The 22,140-nt window shown below is 32.5% G+C and overlaps 1 protein-coding gene across 5 annotated transcripts in view; it reads right to left on the reverse strand.

The window, feature by feature from the left end:
- The window catches only part of LOC127854475 (uncharacterized), a 282,308-nt gene that overhangs the window by 237,341 nt on the left and 22,827 nt on the right, over window positions 1–22,140 (reverse strand). For 2 of the 5 annotated variants that reach the window (XM_052389530.1, XM_052389527.1), the window contains exon 2: window positions 16,075–16,152. The exons of 1 other annotated variant lie outside the window; for it this stretch is intronic. In XM_052389530.1, coding sequence (XP_052245490.1) covers window positions 16,075–16,152 — 78 coding nt within the window. Of the gene's footprint in view, window positions 1–9,644; window positions 9,768–16,074; window positions 16,153–22,140 lie in introns of those variants that run through there. 2 more of the 5 variants (XM_052389533.1, XM_052389531.1) reach the window with 1 other exon arrangement.

Raw genomic sequence — 22,140 nt, forward strand, 5'->3', positions numbered from 1 at the left:
GCGCGTGCACAGCATGTTGAACACAATGAAAAAAATACAAAATATTTCGCAAACATTGAAAAACGTAGAAGTGAACAAAAAACTGTACACAAATTAGTAGTCAATGGCAAAGATAAAACAAACAGAACTCAAATACTAGAAGAACGACGTTTATTTTTCGAAACCCTCTATAAACGAAAAAATGTTGAAATAACACCCGTTTTAAAAATACACATCACGCTTTAAACCTGGAGGAAAAACAACTGTGCGATGGATTGCTTAATGAATATGAATGTGGATTAGCTCTAAAAGATATGCAAAATAACAAAAGCCCAGGATCTGATGGCATCACACTCGAATTTTATAAAATATTTTGGAATGATATAAAAACACATCTAATTAATTCACTTAACTATTCATTTAACAACGAAAACTTAACTACGCTACAAAAACAAGGTATTATATCACTTATTCCAAAACCCGGAAAAAACTTAGAATCCTTATCAAACTGGCGCCCTATTAGTTTACTATAAAACAATGATTATAAAATTGCAACTAAAAGTATAGCAAACAGAATAAAAAAAATATTACCATCAATCATTTCAAAATCTCAATCTGGTTTCATAAAAGGACGCTACATTGGTGAAAACGTTCGTCTTATCCAAGAATGCATAAACTTTTTCAACAATTCAAATAATCCTGGTCTAATATTCTTTGCAGACTTTGAAAAGGCATTCGATTCGCTTGATCATTCATTTATGTTCTCTTGCTTAGAAAATATGAACTTTGGTGAAAGTCTCATTCAATGGGTCAAACTATTCTATACCGATATTAACAGTAAAATCATTAACAATGGCTTCTTTTGGAACAGTTTTAACATCGAACGAGGGGTTCGACAAGGATGTCCACTCTCATCATCGCTATTTATTATTTGCATCGAATATCTATCACATCACATCCAATCAAATAAACACATAAAAGGCATATCACTAGAACCTGACGAAGAAATCAAACAATCCCTATTTGCTGACGATGCAACTTATTTTTTAAATGACAATTACGATTCTTTCCATAACCTAATAGTCGCTAACCCTTTACGGAATGACATCGGGTCTTAAACTAAACAAAAGTAAATGTACTGTGCTTCGAGTAGGTAAATTAAAACAAAGTAATGTTCAATATAAAAAAGAAATGAAATTTAATTGGACATCCGATGAAGCCACAACGTTAGGAATTACTTTCACAAATAATGAAAAGGATACAGTTCTTAAAAACATACTACCTAAATTACAGAATTTTAAAAACTGCTTAAAATCATGGCATCATCGGAAACTTACACTAATCGGAAAAAACACAGTATTGAAAACGTTTGCACTTCCTAAATTAATATATGTTTTAACAGTTCTCCCAAATCCACCAAATGATGTTATTAACGATATAAAATCAGCAATATTTAATTTCATATGGGACGGTAAGCCTGATAAAATAAAAAGAACTCAGTTAATTCAATCTGTAGAAAATGGAGGTATCCAATTAACGAACATTGACTCATTCTTGAATGCAATCAAATGCAGCTGGGTTAAAAGATACCTAGATAATACCAATACGAGTAAATGGAAATTATTCTACCAGAAAATCTTAAAAAAATATGGTGACTCCTTAATCTTTGAATGTAACATCAGCAATACTATCGTACATGAAATTGCAAACGAAAACATATTTCTGTCTGATGTTCTATCAGCGTGGAGTGATGTCACTCATAACTTAAAAACCCAAACCAGCAGTAAAACAATTTTATGGAACAATAAAGACATAACTTCAAACAATAAGACGTTTTTCTATAAAGACTGGTTTGAACGAAGCATTAAGTATGTCGACCAATTATATGACTACAGAATTAAGGATTTCTACTCTTTTGATAATATATGCTACATATACGGAACATCTTCAAATCATTTTCTGAAGTACTACACACTTATCAAAAGCATATCCATAATATTAAATCTGAAATCAATACAAATAATACACCTGATGTACTCAAACAACATTTGTAGAAAACATACTTGAAAGAAAAAACAAAACAAATAAAATATTTTACACACTACAAATTAAAAACCCTACAGAAAACTCCAAAATCCAAAATAAATGGCAAGTCCATTTTGGAGAAAATGAACTTAATTGGAAACACATATTTACCATGCCATATAAAGCAACTATTGAAAGCACACTGAGAAATTTTCAATATAAATACATCCATAGAATTATAGCTACAAATAAATATCTCTTTAAATGCAAATTATCTAACTCAAATCTGTGTGACTTCTGCAGTGAAAACATTGAAACTATAGAACATCTGTTTTGGGAGTGCAAACACATACAGCCTATTTGGAATCAATTAATATCTTTTCTTGAACAACATCAACTAAACGTTAAACTATCTTTCTTAAATGTAAGTTTCGGAATTAACTCATTGAAATCAATAGACTGTAATAATATTGTGAATTTTATGGTTATATTGATGAAATATTTTATCTTAAACATGAAGTACAAAAAACAAGTACCAAATTTTAATTGCTTTGTCGCTAGTCTTAAACTAAAAATCCAGATTGAGAAAGAAATAGCCCTCAGTAATGACACATTACAAATCTTTGAACAAAAATGGAATCGGATTAAATTCTCATGTTTTGTCCACTTTTATACATTTCACTCTAATGTTAGTTTATCTCTCTAAAATAGTTTTATTTTTTTTTTTTTTTTTTTTTTTAATCTGACAAGATCGTTGTGAATATAAAACAAAAAACACAAGTCCAGTATGCTTTATTCCGACTTTATACAACTAATCATTTTTCATATCTATTTCTCCGTTGTGCTTTTCTTTTCTCTCTAAAAAAAAATAAATATATATTAGCATATCTTGTAAAACATGTCTGAACTTTATTGCTTTGTAAATCACTATGTTGTATGATCATATACATGTTTACATTGTATGTATGATATTGAATAAAAAAAATTAAAAAAAGAACTCTGAAGAGTTTGGATAGAAACAACTTTTGGCTTGAAGCGTGCACCCCCAAAATAGGGAAAATAAAATCTTGTGTAAATTTCTTATGCATAGGACTATCACAATGAAAATATGGGATTTAATAAATTACAATTAGCACTTTAGAAAAATATAAGTTATGATATGATGCAATGCACCCTTTTTTAGCTTATGCCACTGGAAATATGCATGTTTTTATGGAAAACCAAAATGGCTGAAAGCAAGTATGTGAAAAATACGGTAAAATTAAAACTTGCACAACTTCATTATTTAAGAGAATATCACAATGAAAATATGGGCAGACATAAAACCCAATCTGCATTTTAAAATGATACCATATATGATGTGATCCACAGTTTATATTCGAAGTTTTAGTCGCTAAAACCAAGAAGAGTTTAAATTGAAAATCAAATGCATCGGCAAAATGGGGTAAATAAAATCTGGTGACATTTTATTATCTATCAGAATATCACTAAAAAAAGTAATCAGTCATTAAACCAAATCAGTACTTTAATAAAGATGTCAAATTCAATAATATCCAGAGCATATTTTATTAGTTAAATTTTTCACAAGTTTACTGACATTGCAGTAAAACGCGAGTTTTCCGAGAATAGCGTAAAAATGCAGCAATGTTTAAAACGATTCTTACCGTAACCTCTAATGATGTCGATTGTTTTCTGAATTGGTCTGGTAAAAACATCACCCAGCAATTGAAATATAACATATTCAGGCAATGTCAACGTGGTACTCGCTCTAAATTCGCTCTTAAGTTTGTAGCTTTTACCCGCTTCGCAATCAAAATGGCGTCGTCCAGATTTTTCTTCAAGTCTCGCGAAATCCCATAACGTGTGAGAACTCGCCAGTGCGCGATATACTCTAAGAACCGACCTGCTTATCTCTGTTATCTACGTCTCTGTTAAAACTTATGTGGTTAAAACTGTTGAAACTCAGGCCTTTTCCTACTGCTATCTTGGTAAAAATTATGTGGTTAAAAGTGTTGAAACTCAGGTCTTTTCCTTCTGCTATCTGATCAATTGTCAGATCAGTTCCAATTACAAAATATGCATATTGTTATCTAATTCATACCAAACAATTCCAAAATGTAAAAACATTATAGTTCAGTTTTCTAAAAAAATTATGTATAAATACAATTTTGCAATGCTTTACTGCAGATTTTCAGACAGACAATAGTATTACATTTGAATATCCACTAATTTAACTGTTGTTGACAAGGAAGAGCATTATTTTGGCCAATTTCAAAAAAGGCACATGTTGCATTCATTCTTAATTAAAATTGCGTTACGGGATGTATGTACATATTGAATGGCAATACCTGCCTGTCTATTGAATGTCACATAAAATGATATCCAAACATGGAGTTTATTATTACTTCACCTCCACGCTGTATATGTGTGTTTACGTCCATAAAATTGTTAGTATTGTGTTTATTAAATTCTAAAAAGCATAAAAATCATTATTGGCAAGATATTCTGTTTTAATCTGTAAGATGCATGTGTTTTTTTTATTAAAGAATGAAGAAAAATAATGTTTTGGGCTGTAATGCCACAATGCCAATATGTCTCAGTGCTTTATAACTTGGCATCGAGTTTTGATAAAATATTTTGATGTTTTATATTTTCTGTTGAACAGTGCAGTTGTTTTTTATTTAGGTTTTGGTGATGGGAAAGTGACAGAGAATGTCAAACGTCTAAGATGACTCCAGTATACCTGGTTGTCATTTTTAAATTAAGACAGTAGGGACCTAATACGTCGATCCGTAATATTCGAGCAATAAAGCAGTATTCGGAAAGCATTCAGAAATGATTGGATATTTACATTGAAGTTTAGAAATAATACTTCAAACACGAAGAAAATGAGTGCGTTTTAATGAAAGACCGGGTAGAAACACACAGTGTTTTTGTTTTATTTGAGAACTTAGTGATATTATGCACATTTTTCACTGCTGAATTGAGCTGAACAGAATTAACAGGTCAATAGAGTTAGTTAAAATGTGGTAACTGGCCAATTATCTGCAACTCATCTTGCTTCCTGTTGTTTATAAAAAATATATATTATATTGGATATTTTACATGACTGTCCCAGTCCTCTAAGCCGAGCGGAACTGTCTTTTTATTAGGATCGAAGTTAGTGTTCGTGTGTCGTATGAATAGATATCATTGCAGGAAATTAAAATGATCTGTAAAACAAAATTGTGTCTTTGTGTCATATGAACGAATCTGAACTTAAACTAAATTTAGAATCACGTCATACATGCATGATCACAGGGCTCGAATTTAACTTTTTTTCTACTAGCAAAAAATTGCGAGCAGCTTAAATACCAACTCGCAAAATCAAAAACATTCTCGCAAATTTTGCTGGAAAAATAAATAAAAGCAAGTTTGGACATTAGTTTAGTACTATTAAAACAAAATAAAATATGACATCAACAACAAGTTTAAGTGTTATATATTAAGACGTTCTTTTTCCCACTTTTCACTGTTTTCGTAGAAGGATTTAATCCGTTTTGTTTAACCTTACTCAACGGTTAACTTTGCTTTATATTTCGTATTGTTATTTCCATCAGTGGGAAAAAAGAAACTAGATATTTTTTGCTTCAACGCCATGACTGTTTAAGTTTAATGTCTCTTATATGAACATGTGTGGATAATCGACTGTTTCACGTTCTTTGTACCAATAGTGACCATCCGCATATACCGGTATGTACTATAAGTATACCAGTCTACATACAACGTGCGAGCTTCCGCATACGGGTATTCGGACGTTCTATAAATTAACCTGCAGTTTAGCGTTCACAACGTCAAGTGCATTAATACAGTTTGTGCGTCCACCTTTTATTTTAAGAAGATTTTCAGCGCGAGAACTTTTGCACTTAAAGGCTATGTTCTCATATTTAGTACTAACTTCCATATTCCTGTCAACATGTTAACATGTTAAAGTATAGAGAGCAGTGGAAGCGAAGACTCACTTTAATGCATTGCATTTCAACTCGCGAGGTATATCGGGTCAATTTGCGGCCACTGGGTGTGAATGTCAGAGTTTACATACAGGTCATCGCTGCGTCTTTACCCTACGTGCTGATTGGAGTTCGCGGCCAGGAAAATAATCATTACATAATAAAGACGCTATAGCGTTAAATGAAGATATCCAGCGATATCATATGGTATTTCAATAATAGATTCTAAATGTGTTTTACAACAATACCATGATAAATATTATTTTTAATTAATTTAACAAGAATTATGCCATCATATTGACTAATGAATTAAGCATGAGCGCAATGATTCTCGATACTGTTAATAATCGAACCAAATAGCAACGCGAGACAAACCACTAAAACAGGTTTGTTCGAAGAACGCGCGTATAAATATTTAAAATATGTACGGATACTTCGCGTGTGGCCGATTGACTCATATGTTTTAATTTCACTTCCATTCTTCTTTTGGTTTTCTGTTTTGTATCTATATGTTTATGACCAGCAATATGTAATAATGTAAAATAAGCCGCGAAAACTCCGCGTATCATCCCGTACTGCGTTTGCTGCAGCTAAGAACTGCACAGAAAAAGACATTCGCTATCTTTGATCTCATTCATTGAAGTCTTTACCTTTCATTAACTGCAACCACAATCAACCCCGTATGTCTTTTTTAAAGATATTTCTTGTTACTATTTCTTTACTCGCAAAAAAATTTTAGTGGCTTAAATCTTAACTCGCAATCAGTATTTTTCACTCGCATTTTGTGAGTGTGCTAGTGTTAATTTCGAGCCCTGTGATCAGTTGTCAAACAAAAGTCTACGGTTGATATTCAAATGCATTATTTTTCTCTTTCCGGGATATTGTTCTAGTATGTTCATGCTGCATTAACAAATAAGTGTATATGAAGTGAAAGCACCAAAAATGAATAACGGTTGCGATAGACACCTATAAACAAAGCATATTTTGTTAGATGCGTGTAATATCACTTTAATGTATTCATCTTCTTAAGATTTATTTACTATTAAATTAAATTCATTTTCATTAATTTGTTTGTCAAGTTGAGTCAAAGCACAGTAACCTTCAACCTTGGAACAACAGATCTACATAAACAAAGACAAACTTGTTTTTGGATTTTATCCATGCGCAATTAATAAAACCAATTGACAAAAGGTTATATTTTTTAGAGTTTCAACATTTCATCATATTACATCATGCAACACAGTGTTTTATGTTTGATAATTTGAGGCAGGGCTCAACATTAACCTAAAAACCAACTTGCCCTGCCGGGCAAGTACTTAGAAAATCTACTTTCCCTGAACGTAAAGCCATTTGCCCAAACTTAAAATATCACATGAACTGTTAACCTCATATTTTTTAATAGAGATCAAAATGATACACCACAAAACCTTTTTTTATTTTTGCACATTTAACAAAATGATTACAGCAATTAAAGTCTAATTAAAGTCTAAATTAAATGCTTTGTTCTTTTTTTGCACTTGCCCGGGCGGTCAACTAGATTATAAAGTAACTTGCCCGGACCCAACTTTTACTTGCCAGGGGCAGTAGGACAACCGTTAATGTTGAGCCCTGATTTGAGGTGAAGGAGTTGTCTATTTGTGAATTGCTTGTTGTGTTTAAAATTCATTGTTTCTAATAACAAACAATCCTATAAAGCGAATCCATGGACAAGAGGGCCTGAACTGATCGTGTTCTTTGCAGCCCGAGATATCATTATAACCAATGTTCTGACAAAGTTTCATGAAAAGTGAAATATAAATGTAACTTTTAGAGTCCTAACAAGGTTTTACTAAAGCCATATAAGGATAACTTCCCTGCCACCTAGTGGCCATGTTTAACAACAGACCAGATCTATTTTCGATTTCATCCAAGATACTAAAACAAATGTTCTGATCAAGTGTCATGGGGCTTTGACAATACTGGTAAATGTTTTAACAAGTTTTTACTAAAGAAGAATGCCCCACCCTCTGGCCGACATGTTTTTAAACCAACCGGAACAATTTTCAAACTCGTCTAAGATATCATTGGGACAAAATTGTATTTAATCTTCTGACCAAGTTTCATTCAGATCGGACAATAAATGTGGACTCTAGCGTGTAAACAAAGTTTTTCTAAAGCCATTTATATAGCCATATAAGGAAAAATGCCCTGCCCCCTGGTGGCCATGTTTTTCAAGCGACTGTAGCCATTTTCAAACACTTCCAAGATATCACTGAAAAAAACCTTCTGACCAAGTTTCATGATGATCGGACAATAAATCTGGCCTCTAGAGTGTTAACAAAGTTTAACTAGAGCCATTTTAGGAAAAATGCCCAGCACCCTGGAGGCCACGTTTTTCAACAAACGAAAACCATTTTCAAACTCATCCAAGATATCATTATAACAAATACTCTGACCAAGTTTCATGAAGATTGGACAATAAATGTGACTTTTAAGTTTTACTGAAGACATATAAGGCCTAAAAAAAGGTCAGTTTACCCCAAACTGCAACAAAAAAGGGATTTGTTTTCTTGGGTCACATTGGGGATAATCAAGTGATTATCAAGTGATTGTCTTTAAACTTGATTTTCTCATAAAAGTTGAAATATTATTGAAAACACAATGAAAGTTTTAGCTAATAAAATTTCCTTTCCTGTGGTGTAAATTGTATGTTTCTACCTTAATTAATTAATCAGTTATAGTCATGTAAAGTTGACCGTTGTGTTCTTTACTGGGTTTTAATGCAAATCTATCTTTTTCCAACTTCTAAACTTTGAGAAATTGTTATTTTTCCAAACTATAATTCTTCTTTCTTGAAGGTTTTTTTTTATATATTTTATAGATTCATTCTGCAAGCCTCTAAATTCATGTTAATTCTTATAAATTCTTGTAAATTATTATAGAAAACAGAGAATTTCTGAAACAACTTCAATATTTTTCAAAATTAATTTATATTCTTATAATTCGAAATTCCAGTTTTTAATAGCCTTAGAAAATAATATATTAACATAGATATTATGATTGATTTCTGAGTTTTTTATGTTTCAAGATTTTCCATGGCTACCAGTCATTAATTGACACCAGTTACCAATGTCCCACTCTTTCCACTTGGACCTACACCATGCTATTGTTTTGATTTTATCATGTGATTATAACGGAATTGCATTTATCAATAAATTAATATAAATGTCTACAAATAAAGGATTTTATTATGAATATAAACAGTGTTTTAAATGTAAATTCATGTATTTAGAAATATTTACATTCCAGGTTCCTTATCAGAACTGGAACCGTTCTATTTTTTATTATTAACCAGTGTTTGTGTAACCTAGTCATATTCAACAAGCTTATACTGAAGAATATTTACTTATTTTTGTGGCAATTCATTTTTAACGACCATCCGTATCACCGAATGTGTATTCGTCATTCTATGTTTGTTTATTAAGGACGTCAAACATAAATTAAATTGGGAAAAACATGCAGTATCCGAAAACGACAATCCGAAAAAATGTACGTGTTTCGCACATGAAATAAAATGTGCATATTGTTGGGCGCCCATATTGTTTGAATGCCAAAATATGAAAAACATTTGCCTAGCAAATACGTAATCAATATTTAATTTGGTAAACATACCCGGTATTGCTTTACAGTAAGCTACGAACTGCTTTACTTTGCGAATCAATCACTTTGAATATTTCATGACTGCAGACCTGTGCAACGTTTCATTGACTTGTAAGATTTTCGGAAAGAAGCGACGATTTTCCGTCAGTAACTGTTCATTGAAAATTGAAAAAAAATCAACAAATCATATTATACCCATATGGAACGTGTTTATTTTCGTGGCAATTAATTTTTAACCAGTTATTAATACGTTTTCGGAAAATGTCTTAAACATTACGAAGTGCCCGATTCGCACACATCCTGGAACATGATTTATGCATGTTCAGATGAAACAACATGGTCTTGATTGGATGTCATTTGCATCATAACTTTTAAAAGCAACATTACCAGATGTTTAATCGACAGTTTAAAAAAATGGTGACCGCATGTATTCATGCATTTCTTTAACACTTAAAATGTCATTTTAAGCATTTAAATTGCAAATTTAATCATGCCTCGTATGTATCTGGTAATAGACAGGGTAGTAGAAATGCGTATATATCAGGTAATTGATAGAGGGGCAGAAACGCATATATGACAGGGAATCGATAGGGTTGTAAAAACGCGTACCTGTCAGAGAAAAGGTTAAGATAAGGGTTATTTATAATGTTTAAACCTATATTTGTGCCCTTGCCCTACCTTGGAGCTAGGGGCATAAAATTTAATATCTTTTTTATTTATCTGAGGACTCCATAAATTCAGATGGCCCCAAAGCTAAAACATTGAAATCCTTTGGATCCTTGGGGGTTAAAATGTCAGTGCTGAAAAGAACATAACTTAGATCTCATCATCTGTTCAAAAGGCTGCAAATAAGTGTAGGGTAATTTTACATTTCTTGGCTTCTTCCATGTCACAATGCACATTCCCGACCATTAATTAACCATTATTTTGTCATGATTATAATTCTAACACGACCTGAATTTTCCCTGTTAAAGAAATTATGGAAGCAGTGGTCTAATGGTAAGACGCTGGCTTAGGGATTGAGAGGTCCCGAGTTGGAATCCCACCCTGACCACTGGAATTTCCTTGAGCAAGAAATTAATTCCGCATCTGCTCCTCTCCACTCAGGTGTATAAATGGGTACCTGTGAGGGAAATAAGCCAATGTGCTGTGGCTGCATACTGCGCAAAGATGTAAACGGATGACTAATGACCCAGTGATCAGGGAACAAGACTTGTGTGAAGCGCCTTTGAACGCACATCTCGAGTATGAAAAGGGCCCTGTATAAATGTAGTATAAAAAATAAAATAAACAAGAAATATCTTTTAAAAAGATATACGGCGTTGATAGTTCAATAAATGAGATCAAGGATAGCGAATGTCTTTTTCTGTGCAGTTCTTAGCTGCATCACACGCAGTACAGGATGTTACGCGGAGTTTTAGCGGTTTATTTTACATTATAACATATTGCTGGTCATAAACCTATAGAAACAAAACAGAAAACCAAAAGAAGAATGGAAGTGAAATTAAAACATATGAGTCAACCGGCCACACGCGAAGTATCCGTATTTATAGGCGCGTTTTTTCGAACAAACCTGTTTTAGTGGTTTGTCGGGCATTGCCATGTGATTCGATTATTAACAGTATCGAGAATCATCGCGCCCATGCTTAATACATTAGGCAATATGGTGGAATAATTATTGTTAAATTAATCAAAAATAATATTTATCATTGTATTGTTGAAAATACATTAAGAATCTATTATTGACATACCGTAATTATATTGCTGAATATCTTCGTTTAACATATTTCTGTTCTAAAGAAAATTCCAGGTCACCTAGTTCACGGATAGCGTCTTTATTATATAACATTATTTTACTGGCCGCGAACTCCGGTGATGACCTGTATGTAAACTTGATACCTAGCGGGTTGAAATGCAATCCATTAAAGCGAGGCCTCGCTTCCACTGCTCTTTATATACTTTTACATGAATACATGTTGACAGGAATATGAAAGTAAGTACTAAATACGAGAACATAGCCTTTAAGTATAAACGCTTTTGCGCTGGTAATTCTATAAAAATAAAAGGTGCACGCACAAACTGTATTGATGTCGAGAATTGAGTGTAAAACTGTTCTATCTATTTAGCCTTTTCATTAAAGATAAAATTGTTTCATGCAGTAGAACAGTATTACAAAGACGCGGATATGTTTCCAATGTTTTGGTGGTATACTCAAATCAGCCAATGGAATAAATGAAGTGTATTCATTCGTACCTAGCCACGGGAAATTTTATTTGAATTTTATTGGACACTTACAAAGGTGAAAAGCTGGCTTAATACAGCTACGCCGAAAAATTATCCAAAATAGTTTTGTTTTTATGATACTGGTAAAATTACGTTATTCAGAAAGAACGCATCACTGAAAAAAGGATGACTTTAATTGTATAAACAAGATGTGTTTGAGAAACACTAGGTACCCCATATATTTGACCTTTGACCTTGAAGGATGACCTTGAACTCGACCTTTCACCACTCAAAATGTGCAGCTCTATGAGATACACATGCATGCCAAATATCAAGTTGCTATCTTCAATATTGCCAAAGTTGATATCTTAAAGTTTGATGCAAACCAACAAACAAATAAACCAACAAACAAACACACAAACCAACAGACAGGGCAAAAACAATATGTCCCCCAGTATAGACTGGGTACATAAAAAGTGAGTCTAGGATAAGCCCGCACCCCCCTCCCTTGAGAGGTGCCACCTCTAAGATTTTTCACTTGGAGGATATTAGCCCCCTCGATGTTTTTTATTGGGTGGAGAACTGCCCTCCTGCTAAAAAATAGGGGGCGGAGAAGTGCCCTCTTGTCAGAATTGATAAGCCGGATAAGTGACCCCGAAATTTTGCAGTGAGTAAAGTCAATATATAGAGAAATATTACAATAAAAAAAACCTGTTACTTTCTTGCTAATAGGTCTCCACAGTAAGCGAAATTTCAAAAATAAATCTAGGTAATAAAGGGTATAAAAGGGTGAAAAATACCTGCCTCGGCATGGACATCTCCATCTTGATAATCACGTGATTATCCCCTCTATGACCAAAGAAAACAATAAACCGTCAGAAACGGGTGATGCTCCCCAAAGGTTTTTTTTGTCACAATATTGCACTATATATTCAGATAAAAGGAAACGTCTTGAGGGGCATAACTTTGGACAAAATAATACGATGGATGGTTTTGCAACTTAAAAATTTCAAAGGGCCATAACTCTCTAAATAAATCATCTAACCAGAACCCACAAATAACATAAACATAACATAAAGCTTCATTGAATTCCAGTCAGTAGTTGAGGATAAATTATACTAAACCCGGACAAGAATTGCACTTTATATAGTATGTACGACATGTATTTACAGTTTACAGAAAATTTCAAAGGGCCATAACTCTGTGAAAAATCATCGACAATAACCAGCTGATAATATGCACATCTCCTGTTGGTAGTGAAGCTTCCCATAAAGTTTCATTGAATTCCCGTAATAAGTTGCTGAGAAATAGCTCAGACAAGAATTTCACTATATGTACAATGGAAAATTTCAAAGGGCCATAACTCTGTGAAAAATCATCCGACGAGAACTGGCTGATAATATGCACATCTCCTCTTGGTAGTGAAGCTTCTCATAAAGTTTCATTGAATTCCGGTCATTAGTTGCTGAGAAATAGCCAGGTCAAGAATTGCACTATATGTACAGTTAATGAAAAATTTCAAAGGGTCATAACTCTGTGAAAAATCATCCGACCAGAACCGCCTGATAATATGCACATGTCCTCTTGGTACAGACAATCCCAGAAATCGATACCTTCCCGGATTACCCGCCCCTGAATACTCTCGCGCGCCTCCAAAACGGTACTGAAAAAATAAACATGGACCTATATATGTGTGTATAGGTCCCTACGCAAAACAAGGAAGCGAAACGGGTTTATCAAATATATTTGAGGATTTAAAGAGTTTCTGTTATCGATCTGACAACCACATAATAGTATGTGTGTTTTTTTTATTAATATAAATTACATTATTAGTAGAAATAAGGTTCATCTGCATTCGTTTAAGAGTAATAACAAACAGCATGGACATGGACCTATTTGTGTAGGTCCCTGACATGAATAAGGTCTTGAGTGTCATTTAACATGTTATTTAAAGGTGACGCGTGATATCTTATCTAAATTTCGGTATCAACACATGTGCAGACATGTGGTGTCACGGGCAAACCCATAAACGCTTTTAATCCACACTTGGAACATCGCCTCCCATTGAGCGAATTCGTTCGCGCCTTTATCGCTGACGTTTTTTTAAAGAGATGTATGTTGCTGTCATTTATAATCCGTAATTAAAGAAAAATAAATCACTTATTTTGTGCGTGTTTTTATTTTTTAAGCGTAAATTTAGACTGTGTTACGAACATTTAATAAAGACATATGTTTAGGAAATCTAGAGAACACAATTGGAACTATTTAAGTTTATTTAAGGCTCATTATTTTTCATGTTGAACATTTCAATCGTGACTTAAGATGTTATTAAGAAAATTTAATAATATTTCAGGCAACATGTAAAACGTTATTTAAATAATGATATAAGAGAGTTGTAGACAGAAGCTGATATGTCCTTTTCAATAAAAAAGTATGACATATCCTGACATCTTACACAGTTTGCAAGCGAATAACTCCGATACTTGTTCATTTAAATTACAAAATTCATTTCCGGCTAGTTATTTTTGTATTAGCTTGAGAGCGATTTTAAATAAAAGATTGCTAAAAACCACTTTAGTTTTAGACTAAACTAGATACATTATTTTGATTTTAAAAAAATCTCTACCTGAAAATCTCACAGAGTTTCCATAACAAAGATTTACAAAACAATTTTAGAATCACAAACTTCATTTCGGCTATAGATTTGTACATTACCTTTAAAATGACACAAGGGAAATATTAATAGCGAAATGGTAACTGTTTAGACAAACAAAGAGATGTATTGTTCAATTAAAGAAGTCGTCCTAAGTCTTTAATCTTACAATGTTTCTTAATGAATATCTCTGGAAAGTATAGAAAGTACGACATTTAATAAGAAATAATATAGGCTTAAACAAAGGCAGATATCAATTTAATTGTCTACATCGATCTTAAATCTATCTAATTAATATCAAAGATCTATCCAACAAATATGGTCTGAATGGGTGTTTCCAATCTTTATATATTGATAGATCTTTGTTAATATCTCCGGCACTATTTACGCTAAAATCACAACGTTTACTTCACACTTTAGCTATTTCTATACCTTTATAATTATGCTTGAATAATTTTATTTCATAAAGAAATAATTAAATTTTATACAAAGGCATTACTGAAAGGTATGCTTAAAAATGCCAACTTGGCCTTAAACATTACGTGTTGTCACTAAATATTGTTGCAGAGACACATATTTTATGAATCTATCGTGTATATTTTTAATTCAAATTATATTGATTTACGATGTGATACATATCAACACTTGGTTTCATGTTTCACTTGTTTTCAATCCTAATGTGAGAAGTCATAAAGTACTGTTTATTGGAATAAAGCGGGTGTACACTATGATAACGTTGTAATCTGTCAAATTCTTCAGTACCCTTTTCAATCGCGGGTTACGTTGTAAATAGCCAATATGGCGGCGCCCATATTATCGATTCTGGGATTGTCTATTGAAGCTTCCCATAAAGTTTCATTGAATTCCGGTCATTAGTTGCTGAGAAATAGTCCGGACAAAAATTGTGCATGGACGAACAGACAAACCCACATACACACGCACGGACAGACGAAGTGGCGACTTTATGTTGGGGCATAAAAATCTCTTTTTTGCTACTATAAAAAGTTGTTGTGGCTGAATTATTTCATATTTTACCCGTAGTTCAAACAAACTATTACATGTAGCATGCAATTTAATACAATCTTAAGCAAGCTGAAAGCAACAATTGATTTGTTTGTTTTCACCAATTACGATTTTGACAGTTTAATATGTGTGCGTGCGTGCGTGCGTGCATGTGTATGCACGCACGCACCCACGCATAGTATAAAATAGATCAATGAACATGTTATAGCAATACCTTTTTCTGTCTTGTATTTTTAAGTAATTTGTTTATATATCTTATCTAGTTATTTTGTAATGATTTAATTTCCACGTTCCAGTAATTTTTCACATCACATCACAAGTCCTCGGCATGTGACTTGAATGCCTTTTCCCCATTTGATTGGTACTTGATCGTTTTGAAACAGAAATCACTTAAGTATCACCTAAAGTATTGGCATACTTTTTCGTACGCGCGGGCCTTTGGACTATAAGACCTTCAGACTTTTGGAATAGCATTCACCATTTTTACACAGTTTCGCAACACAATATAAGCATTTCATTTGTATTTGCAAAATCCTTACAGACCTGTGACGTTGTAGAAATGGTCATTCCAGGAATGCACTATTTGCACAGTGCAGAGACACCAAAACATCCACAACAGACCTGAAATAACAACACTTAACACAATATAACCTTGAACGATAGTTACACTAATCCATTACTGTATTTCAGGTAATGCAGTTGTTCATTTGGGGGCTCATTAATGGAGGTTTTAATGTGCTGGACATCTAAAATAAAGGTCAGGAAAACTATAAAAAGTAATGTCCAAGTCGGATAACACTAGTGAAAAAATTTAAAGTTTTTTTCTATAATCTACCTGAACAGAAAAACGGTCAAAAGCTCATAATAACTGGAGTTCACAAATAAAATTTGATGTTGACATTAAAATAAATAAAGAACTAAGTATTCTGTTCCTACACACTTAACCTAACTGTTGTTAAGGGAGATAAATCACATACTTTAACCAAACAACACGACTGCGTTAAGTTTACTTATAGTTAATTTAAATATAATATTCTTGTTTGGGGCTCATTTTTTTCTGAGTTTTAAATGCATTTTTATTAGTTGACACTCAGGTCCCTCAATCCATTTAAGGGGAAGCGGGTCGCTACCCTCATGAGGGGGAATTTTCGCGGCGTTTCCCTTTTTGGGGGATTTTTTAACTACTCTCTAATTATTACATTTTTACATGTTTGCACTATATTCATTTCTTTTTTCATAATTAAGTATGTTTGACCAGATTAAATTGAAATAGAATTGAGATATAATAATCATGAGACACATCTTTCAAGTATATTTTTTTTTAATCAGGGGGGATTTTTCCCCCTAAATGGGGAAAAAAGTATACTTTTCAGGTGGGGGACTGCGCCGAAATTCAGCCGCAGATTTGATAGATTGAGGGCCCTGACACTTTATATAGATGAAAAACGGTGTTCACGTAATGTTTCATAAACAGTGGTAAACTTGGCTTATTAAAACAAAAACAAACTTCTATGGCAGAAAAACTACTTACATTTAAAATAAATTAAATAGAGATATATTCTTCATTCAAGCCGCTAATTATATTCTGAAAGTTAATTAATGTTGTTGTTTTTTCAGATCAAAAGATAATAAACTATTTAAATCTTGTTTGATTAGAATGCTTAGTTTTGCGATCAATAGTGGATGAATTACATTTGAGATACCATCATAGCTTTTTAATCTTCTTTCTTTTGCAAAATTTCCTTAGAATTTACAAACCGATTTCAAGAGCTGATCAAAAAAAAATTGCAAAGCTGTTTGACGTCACATTTGCCCTTTCAGGACCTTCACAGAAAGCTAATAGAATTTCAAAGAAATTTCCCGCCAGTAGTTCCGACTGAACAAGAGATTGCAAAGCAATATGGTCCCCTACCCGTGAAACTCCACCATTGTCAGTAAGTTTTTGTATTATTTTTACATTTGTTGCCATAGCAACCACAATTTTTGACATGGGAACAAAATGAATGGACATGCATAATAAACTCCATATTGACATCTGTCCATGTTTCAAGTTTCATAAAAAAATATGAAGAGCTTTTTAAGTTATCGCAGGATCCAGAAAAGTGTGACGGACTGACAAGACTGACAGACAGACTGACACACAGAGCGCAAACCATAAGTCCCCTCCAGTTTCACCGGTAAGGGACAATTAAATCAAATTTTACATAGGTCAATTTGATACAAAGCCCCACTAAACATTGAATACACAGCACATCGAAATAGACAGAATACATTTAACGCATTCACAATTCCCAACAGCTGTCTTTGTAGAGGCGTAGCTAGTGTATGTCGGCTGTTTAAGATCAATAATTTGAACATCGCCAGCTATAAATAAAACAGCATATTCTGGGTAAAAGATTTAATAATGGTTTTAAAATGTTTACTGTAATTACTCTATGTTTTCGGACACTCTAAGTTTTCGGACAAGCCTATTTTAAGCAAAAAATAATTATTTTCCGTGACTCTTAATTTTCGGACACACAAGTTTTCGTCCATAATTTATGTCTCTAAATTTTCGGAAAGTATATTTTACAGCGCTATTTTACCAAATTTCGGTTCTGTTTTCGATATCTTATGACACTTCAATCATGGGGTTTTACAACCAGATTAACATCATAAAACACAGCAGGTGCATGCCTGAGGGCAACGGACCATTACATTTGCGTTATTGGGTAAATAACCTTATAAACCGGTATTAAACAATGGTTTCACCCGATAGCATAAGCGTTATGACAATAACCAGGGTTAGTGCCAATGTACAGTTCAATTATCTACCGCAATGGTACTACCCCTTCTCAGTAAAATAACTGTGACAAATACTGAACGCTTAAAAGTGGGATGCACCCTATTGAAAGTTTTATGAACAATGGAAGGTGTTAGACAGCAACTATCGGAAATGGACAAACAAAGAATTCATAGTTTGCTTTTTTTATTGCGTTAATTACAGGTTCAATAATAATCACCATCTATTAGTGATTTTGGGTGGAAATGAATACAAACACACACAAAACTGCTGATTTCTGGAATAATTTGATTTAATTAGATTTATAAAACATATGATCATTATAATAATCAAATATCGTTCGCATATATACAACTGCATATAAGATCACTCTAAACAAACAATGCAATGATCGCAGTGTGATTTTAGGTTAAAACCAATATTTGTTACAGTTTATGTAGGTTAAAAATCACTACCGTTTAACTATTTTAGCTGTTGAAGTCCATTTGTCTGGTTTTAGTTCCCAGGGGTGGCGAAATCAAATGTCCGAGTTGCCCGAGTCGTACATTTGCTTGTCTGGGCAACTGATTTATTTCAATTAAGTTGTCCGTGGACAACAAGTTTTTTAAAAGTCGGGTCCAGGTATACAAATGAAAAAAATACATTGTATTAAAGCCGTAATTTAAATTAAGTTTTACAAAACCGGATGTTGACATGCGATTACATTGTCAGTGCTATTTGCGGAGCAATCAAGCTAAAATACGGACACTCTCCTGCGCAGTGATCTCCTTTATTCTATAAGAGACAAGGAGCATGCCGCATTTTAAACATTCGGCCCGACTGTTAGACAGTGTACAGACTGGTTTCTTTTTTTTTACAATCAGATGGAAATAAAAAGTATCAAAGTAAGATAATCAAAACACGGTCTACCTTGTTATTTAAGACGACTTTAATGGTAAAGATGGAACTTTTTTTTTTAAATCTTCAACAACGGAGCAGAAACCCGAAGCTTTGAGCAGTCCACCTCCCAACAAAACTAAGAAAGATTATGATAAAAAATATGATCTATTAAACGCACCAGAACTCTTCAAGAAACTTGGCTCACAGATATTCAATGGTTACCAGTTGATGATAATCAAATTGCTACCAGTAGCGGCGCAAAGCCTCAGTATGATGAGGTCGACATATTGAACTAGTTTAATTTGTTAAGATTACGATGTACTTATGTTCAACACATGTTTTAATAACACTACCTTTGCAAGATTAAAAGTATTAGAAAGTCTTTATATTGTTTATAATATACTTCTATAATGAATGTACTTTTGAAATACAACTATAAACAAAACTAGCAAATCATACTCATTTTGGTATATTCCACATTGTTTTACATTAATCAATAAATGCGTTTATAATTTATATAAACATTAACGGACAAGTGTAGTTCAGCAACGGACAAGTTAAATTTCCTAAATGGTTGTCCGTTGACAAGTATAGTTTTTTGAGATTTCGCCACCCCTGGTTCCTAATTTTTACTCTACTGAAATAATTTTCAAAATATTAGTCTAACTATTGTATTAAAAACACTCAAAAGGGTCTCCTGATTTAATTGGTACATGAACATTTTTGAATGACGACTTTTAGTGAGATTTCAGGAACAATATACGAAATCAAACGCAAAACTGCTGATTTCTGGAATAATTTGATATAGTTAGATTTATAACACATGTAATCACAATAATAATACAAACTGTTCGTCTTAGTACATGTGCGTATAACATAGCTCAAAACAAAACATTCCAGTGAGTACAGTGTACTTAAAGGTTTAAATCCACTAAATTTTTTACATTTTCTTGCTTTTTGAGTCATTTCACCTGATTTATTTGTGCGATTTTCATACAACAATTTCAAATGTCGATATCTATCTGCTAACATTAAACCTACATTAATATGTAATATTTGATTATTATAATGATCATAAGTCTAATTAAATCAAATTATTCCAGAATCAGCAGTTTTGTTTGTGATTTTATTAATTTCAACCCAAAATCACTACCGGTAATAGATGTTGATAAAAAGTCTTTGTTGGAAAGAAACAAGGAGGCCATTTGTGTGTTTTTAAAACACTAATTAAACAAATATGTTGGAAATTGTTAACTTGGAAAAGAATTCGCAGAATTAAAATTTGAAAAATGGGCAATTTGCAAAAATAAAATGCAAAATTTGGTGGTTTTTAACTTAAAAAATATACATGGACAATTATTTTTTTTACTGAATTATCAGAAAGGTTTCTGATACCTATTTAATACCCAAAAATTGAAACCCTGGGTAAATTCCTATGACTGAAAATGTCTATTTATTTAATTATTCCAGAAAGCAGCGGGTAAACTTTCGATTTTGAGTTATTTTACCCCCAAAAGTAATAGATATGCACAGCTGTGACACTTAAGAAATGGGTTTTCTGAAAGGATATAAAATTCTCTTTTCAAATATATAAGAACTATTCTTGGCATCAGTACTTGCAATAAACATCAGTGGGCTCTCGGACCATGATAATCTGCCTTATAGATTTATTTATTATTAAAGTAAATGAGTATTTGCTAAAAAATCATAATTTCTCCCAAAAAATGACCTTTTGACCTTACAAAAAGTACAAAATTAACAAAATACTTAAAATAAATGTTTTTCTTACAAAGATTTTTGATTATCAGCATAATTATTAATAAGGTATTGTAATATTTAATTTGATTTGTAAAAGATCGCAACAAAAATCAGCACCTCAATAATTTCTCCTTTTTTGATAGGTTGGCGGCCATTTTGAAAATGGTGGCCCTTTTGAAAAAGATGAATTGGGTCCATAGCCTATTTCGTCTTAAATACTTTAAACTACCAATAAGCAAAGTGTGTTGCTTCTATCAAAAAAATGAACAATTCAACTGAATAAAAGCACCATAATTGGTGGAGGATGTGACCGCGGATAGATTTTAAGGCAGCTTTAAGTTCTGGACGTGTGAACTAGTTGAATGCAATTATTTCTTTATTAAAGGACTGAAACAATATGTTGAAAATATTATACAAATGAAGGTATCTGTAAATACAAAAAAAGAAAAACACTTGCTTATATAACATACATTATAGATTGGAGTAGGAAAATCCTATTTTTGTTCTTTAGGCGGCCATTTTGAAAGCCATTTTGACTTACATGCAATATTTAATTCTTTTTTTTTCATGTAGAAACATATTTTAATTCATTAATAACATAAAACAGCTAATTTCAATGCCAAAAACAGAATATTTTAATTAAATATGGCAGAAACATATAATTTCCTAAATTTTGGCAGCCATCTTGGTGGCCATCTTGAAAATTGTGGCCATCTGTAAAACCAGTTGTTTACTTGTAAAGATCCCTTTAAATAATTAGCAAACAACAACATGATTTAACGCAATTTTGCAGACAATTCTAAAACATGTGGGATAAAGACATATTGCTCTTTTTGAGAATGTTCCCCTTTTAAGACAATTAATTAATTCCACCCATATGTAAGCTATTTCTTCTTAGTATTGTTAATAGTTTAAGAATATTATCTAGACATCTGTTACTTTTGTTGTGTAGACATCATTTGAACCATATGAATGAAAATTTTAATCATAAAAAGTAATGACTTCTTTTGTTAATTTATGTTGACAATACAATCATGAGATCATAAAGAATTGAAATAAATAGAACTTCCCCCAGATTTGTTGAAATGTAATAAGTTCTTCAATTGAAAAAAAAACAACAAAAAACAACAACATTTACACGCATCCCTATTACACATTCAACAATTTGCAAATACCATTCGCATTAATAT

The sequence above is a fragment of the Dreissena polymorpha genome, chromosome 13, assembly GCF_020536995.1.
Source record: "Dreissena polymorpha isolate Duluth1 chromosome 13, UMN_Dpol_1.0, whole genome shotgun sequence".
NCBI classification, from domain to species: Eukaryota; Metazoa; Mollusca; class Bivalvia; order Myida; family Dreissenidae; genus Dreissena; species Dreissena polymorpha.